We start from the raw sequence: 6359 nt of genomic DNA, 5'->3' as shown, positions 1-6359 counted from the left end.
AATGCCATCAGAAAACAAAACCTAGCTGGAGGATTTCTCTGAATCTACAAATGTTCAGTATGCAGCTTTTAAGAACAGAAGACCAGAGTGGATACAATGTTTCCACTCCTTTTACAATGCCTAGTCCTAATAAAATGACATTTCTTTCCCTTTATACTGAAAACTGACTGGCTTATTGTTAAGATTCATATCTAGTTGATTCCTTGGAGAAGTCATTCCCAGTTCCCTCGAACTTCATCTCTATCTCTTTCCACATTAACAAGCATAGGGTTTCAAAAATCTTGTTTCCATTATACACCCCATTCTTCTGGGCTCCCAGAGACTATGTGTTTGTTTTTCAGAGTGAACCACCTTGAGGTAAATGTTACTAAGCGTCATAGTGTTCAGCACATCTCAGAACCTTGAAAGCATTCAACAATGCTTATCAGTTATGAATCATGTTTATCTCAAATATACACCAATTCTTCAAAGATTACTCTAAAAGGAGATTTCTCCCCTGCCACTGAGGAGGAGTACATAGAATTTTTTTCTTGAAATGCATGTATTCAGTGAATTTAATACTGCTTTTCACTGACCAGCAGAGTTTATTGCCATAATCCTAGTTGATTCCCAAATAATTACAGACCAACAAAATCATGCAAGGGTCCCTTTATTAGCTTTGCATTCTAATTACAGCTGGGCATTTCATTTGATAAGCAGGCATGGCTTTCTAGAAAACATTTCACAACACCTGGGAAACAGAGCAGCCGACTCTGCAGTTATCATGCATGCCGAGAAGCAGTTCAAGGGGTCACAGAGGGACAGAGCTTAAATCACGACTGGTCCTCCTCACCAAATGAGTACTCTAGACAGGGAGCTACGACAGAAAGCACCTATCATGACAGAGTTACAGAGAGCTTGCACCTAAATCTATCCTTTTATTCTGGGATAAGGACTGGAGTCACATATTAGAAGGTGAGTGGTTTTGTAGGATTAAGCTACATGTTTTCTATGAGTAACAGTAACACTGATGGATTCATCATGTTAAAGAAATCAACAGAAGAAAAAATTATAGTAAAACAACACTTTGCTGGTGACCATAGGAGACGTGTAGCCACAGCTGAGAGTTTCTCTTCACTCTGCTTCTTAGGAGTTCTTCTGAGATATTTTCATTGCAACTGTCTTGAGCTCAGTGTACTCATAAAGACCATGTTCACCCCTAGAGAGGGAAGAAAAATTGCCAGTAAATATGATTGCATAGTGCAGTGTAAGTCTGTAAGTCAGTATAATCCCTGGTAAATTGGTGCATTTTTTCCTACTTATCTGACCAGGGACAAAGTAAAATATTTCCTGAATACACAATAGTTCATATAGTTTCTAGCTGACCATAAAGTTATGACAAAATACATACTCCCTAGTAGACAACAATACTCTAAAAAAGATGTATTTTATTTTAAATAATTATGCACCCTGTTTATTTTCACAGAAAATATCTATTGTTTACATCACTCTACTTGACGATATTACTAATAACCCAAATCATAATTCAATCTGATCCGATTTTGTCATACCAATAACTAAACGAGAGGTAGGTCACGTTGCATGTTTGGTCACTGAGAGGAGCAGGATAAGCCACCAGCAGTGCTGGAGTCTGCATTCACCATCTGCCTTGTCACCGAAGTGGTAGTGGCGGGCAGGTAGAGAATGACCACGATGCACTTTCATTCCTGGTACTCCGAAGCTAGAGTTTTAGCAGGATCTTTTGATTCTGGGAGAAACAACCAATTAATCTTTCTTGGTTTTTTTCTATCTTTTAGGTTGATTGTATATAATTTTAAGGAGAGAAACTAAAGATTTCTCTGATTCAAGTTTTGGGGATTTTAGCAGAGATTGATTTTCTCTAGTAAGCAACTTGCTATAACCCACTTAGGAAACCTTCAGGTCAACTGCAATTGAACAGTAGCTGAGGAAAGTCCATCTGTATATGCAACAGTAACTTCCAGTCAGGGGTTTGTCCCAGATCAACTGTGGAAAATTATAGTTTCTTTCCATATGGTGAATGATTAACAAGTAGGATCACTCATTTATACCCTGCATTGTTTTTGCGAGTACCTAAGATTACATGCACATAGGACCATTCTCAACATCATAACACCTATGTGCACACAGGTTTGCAGAGGAGCAAGATTTTGGTCTTCTTTAGCAACGCTGCTCCTGATGCCCTTCTCCTGAGGATGTAGAAGATGTATTCTCCCTACAAACAGTCTCCTCATATTGATTATTTTGTGGATAATTAAAGTTGAAAATACTTGTTGAACACTTCAATGAAAATGTTTTTTTTCACAGTGATTAATAGGTTTCAACTCAGCTCTCTAAATTTTATTAAAAGATAGTATTTTTAAGAAGTGTTTTATCTCAAAGAGTTAGATAAATTAAGCTATGGTTTTGACCAAGTTGCTTTCCACTATATTTAGAGCTGCAAGAGCGCTCATTCACTGGAGAATCATGTGCAGCTGTGGTCTCCCTGAGACTGACAGTCTTTGGAATCTTGTGCATGTACGCTTTCCAAGACAGATCACAGGAACATCTGCTTACACCTCTCATTACCTCAGGAACTCCATGCATTACTAGTTCCATGCTAGTTTGAGTTTTAACTGCCCAAATCTGTTGACTTTCCTCACATGCTGCTCATTCTTGTGCAGCAGCCCTGGATGAGGTCTGCGATTGCATTTCTATCAAAGCGTTTGCGTGTTGCTCAAGCTTTTCATCACAGACCCTGCAATATGTCAGAAGGAGCAAGTCACCCCTACCTTTCCTTCTGTGGTTAGAAATTAACAAAGTCTCAGGGAAGCTGTTGAAATTGACAATTAGAGTCATGCAAAGTAAAAAGTTCATTCTAGTCCTTGTTTTAGACAAGATGTTTAAAACACAATCTCCTTGTTTCATTTGTTTTTTGTTTTTTTTGTTGTTGTTGTTGTTACTTTTTGTTTTCTGCTGTTGTTGTTTTGTTTTGTTTTTGTTTTTGATTTGATTTTGGCTGAAGAAAAAAATGCCCTGTGAAATACGCAGAGTAATTGAAACTGGATCATTTCCAAATGTTATTAAGTTATCAACTGAGAACTGAATAGGATTACAAAGAGCTCAATTTTGGCCACTTAACCTGTTCCTATGTCAGCACTGATCACAGATTCAGAACTCAAGGCTTGGGCTCCCCTGAACACAGTGGGAACTTCATATCCCTACTTTGGGGGCCCCTGTTTCCATCTGACTTAATTCTGTTGTTTTGTTTTGTTTTGTTTTGTTTTAACAGAGTTTCACAGTGAAATCCTAGAGGACCTGTATCTTATCTCACTATGTCATTCTGGATGCTGGAATTCACAGCAGAGGTCACACTGGCTTTGAAGTCACAGAGATCTCCCTGTCTCTGTCTCCCGAATACTAAGGTTAGTTCTAACGTTTGTACAATCTAATTCTTGTGGTTTGTTAGAGATAGTCACTTCAGTAATTCTCTGGAGACATTTTATAGCAAGTGTCTTACTTAATACATGCACCAAATTTTTGGTAGACTTTACCAGAAATGTATTAATTTGGGATAAGGCAAACTTCAATTCATTTAAGTGCTATATTAACATACCTAGAGTGTTTCTATGTTTATTTAAATGGATATCTGGATTACCAGTTTATCCCTTTACGTTCTGAAAATGTTTCCCAATGGGTTCTATTCACTTATACCATAGGCAATGCTAAAAGCAGGCAACAATTAGCTACCAAGGTGGGGTTCGTAGCATGGTCCTTTTTGGACAGTAACAACTTAATAAAGTATATTCCCTCTGTTAGGTTACTTTCAAATTTAAAAGGTAAATCAGTAAGTAAGAAAAGTCTAAGGAAGAACACATACACACTTTACTTAAGGTGTTGAAAATGGAGCATTCTTCTGGGAGTGGCAATCCTTTTTGAATAAAAATAGGTTTGAAATAAGAAGTTTTACTCACAGTTCTCGTCCATTTCCAGACATCTTGAATCCACCGAAGGGGCACTGGGCTGACAAGATCATATAGCAGTTAACCCTTAAACAAAGAAGAGGAGGACATTGTAGATATTATTTTACTTATCTCATAATTCCAAAACTACATGTAAAAAGAATCAGAGATCTCTTTTAAAACTCCAGCACTGGATATAATATACTCATTGGATTGAAGAAAAAAAGGAGTGCTATAGCTTACAATGCAGAAAGCAAACACATGTATTACCTAGATATAAATCAATGGTACCAGTATAAGTGTGAACCGTCTTAAAGCAAGATTCGTCTGAATTACAAAAGAGGGAGCATGTCATGAAGAGAAGCATGGGTTTCTCTGGAGACTGGGCTTTGTCTGCTGTTCTTCAGTAGGATGCTTTGTAATGAGTATGTGTTTACTAGGTTAAAATCACTAACCTTTAGCAATTACAATTAATACACAGCCATAATACACAGTCCACTCATTCCATTAATTGGTCAATATATTGTTTACACAAAAATGTTGGCTGAAAGTAGACCTCATTAGCAATTTTATTAGATTAAAAATACTAAATGTTTCTACACAGAAGTACATTATTAAAATGTGCATAAAATTAAATAAAGGTTCAACAAGATCAAGGCAAGAGGGGAATGTTGACTGCAGTGCGGTTTTGCAGACTGCAAACAATTATTTTAATAATAGAGAAAATGGTATTTTATGGGGCTGTTGAACTCTGTCGATGATGCAGAAAACATGTTATTGGATGTGCATGGTACACAGTAGACCTTCAGTAATTGCAGGTGAGATATGTGACACTGCGTATCTGAATTTACTAGTATGATTATTACAGGAAAGATCTATATTCATCAATAATCATATCTACTCTATGATAAAATTTTCAATAATTATCAGAAAATAACCAAATTCAAAACAAGGTGCAACAGACCTTTAACTCTGGTGCTTAATGCTAATTGCAGAGCATTATATGGAAGTTTAAAAACTACTCTATACAAGATCTATACCCTGAGTCAGTCCCCAGATGTATCATTATCATTGTTATCATTATTATTAAGATGTTTGAATGATATTCTCTATGTTCAAAATCAAGTTAAATATACATAGGATGATGTCATTAGGCAGCAAGGCAAGTCCAGGATAAGGCAAAGCCTATCATGGGTTTGAGAAGGAAGGAAAGGAGGAGGAGAAGGGTGGGTGGTTTATATCTTTATTAGTTGGCAGTGAATATATTGTGTGGCTGTATTGTGGATTGAGAATTTAACATATAAATCTGATGGGTAAATTACAAGTTTCTAGAACTTCAATTTTACCGAGCTGCAGGGGATGTGAGCAAAGTTCCTGGAGGGCAGAGAGACAGCCTGGAGAGGGCGGCTATGGAAGGCCTGGGGCTAGTGTGGTGTGGTGTCACGCTAAAATGGCCAGTGGAATGCGATGTGTGGGTCAGGCGTGGTAACAACCTGCCAAGGGAACAGTGTGAGAAAGCGTCTGGCAGAGAGACAACTGGGAGTGGGAACGAGCGGGTAATGGTAGCCGCAGGTCCATTTTGATTTTTACTGCAACACACGAATTTATTTGTTAACTCATTTATTTACCTGTCTTGTGGAATGTGTGCAAGCAAAGACTTTTCTGTGCATGTGGTTGTACTTGGAGGCTAGAGGAAAATTGGAAGCCATCCACAACTGCAGTCTTAATCTTGTGTTCATTAACATTTTATTTCACTTGTGTAATAGTCGTGGATAACACGAAATTTGTGATGTATTTTTCAAATATTTTTCAATTAATTTTAATTTTTGAGAATTTCATATGAGTACTGTGTTCATATCATTTCCACCCCTCCTTTTAAATAAGTATATCCTATCGAGTCTTTCTGGTATTGTCCTATGTGTGTATGTGTTTGTATTTGGATAACTTATCGGGGTGCTCTGTCCTAGAAAAGACAGATCATCCCTCAACGCTATTTTCTAAGGCACAGTCTCCCACTGAGGCTGGAGTTCACCAATTCAGTTGGATCGTCTGGCCAGCAAATTCCTGGGAAACCCTTGCCTCTGTATTCCCAGTGATGGGATCACAGCCATCACCACTATTTTTCCATGGCTGCAGTGAATATGAATGCAGGTCTTTGTGATTGCTCACCAAGCTCTTCCTAGCTGAGTCATTACCCTAGATCCACATTACATGTATTCAAGTCCTCAGATGATACAGGCTTAGTATCCTTTATTTGAAGTTCTGAAGACCATGAGTGCTTTAGTTTTGAAGTCTTCAGATTATGGAATATTCACATTGAATTTATTGGTTGAATCACCTTAGTATTTTTATGTGCATGTGAATATTTCTGGATGTATGTACATATACATCTTGTGTGGG

The 6359-nt window shown here is 37.6% G+C and overlaps 1 protein-coding gene across 6 annotated transcripts in view; it reads right to left on the bottom strand.

The window, feature by feature from the left end:
- Window positions 1–571: 571 nt before the first annotated feature.
- The window catches only part of Aldh1a1 (aldehyde dehydrogenase 1 family, member A1), a 145077-nt gene continuing 139289 nt past the window's right edge, over window positions 572–6359 (bottom strand). For 5 of the 6 annotated variants that reach the window (XM_087611755.1, XM_087611710.1, XM_087611856.1 and 2 more), the window contains 2 exons: window positions 3972–4046; window positions 634–1198 (listed from right to left, as the gene is read on the bottom strand). In XM_087611755.1, coding sequence (XP_087467881.1) covers window positions 1126–1198; window positions 3972–4046 — 148 coding nt within the window. In that variant the 3' untranslated portion in view covers window positions 634–1125. 6 annotated transcript variants of the gene reach the window in all.

The sequence above is a fragment of the Rattus norvegicus genome, chromosome 1 (genome assembly GCF_021556685.1).
Source record: "Rattus norvegicus strain SHRSP/BbbUtx chromosome 1, alternate assembly SHRSP_T2T, whole genome shotgun sequence".
NCBI classification, from domain to species: Eukaryota; Metazoa; Chordata; class Mammalia; order Rodentia; family Muridae; genus Rattus; species Rattus norvegicus.
Note: the sequence above shows the minus strand (reverse complement) of the source record. Positions and strands in the feature narration are given on the sequence as shown.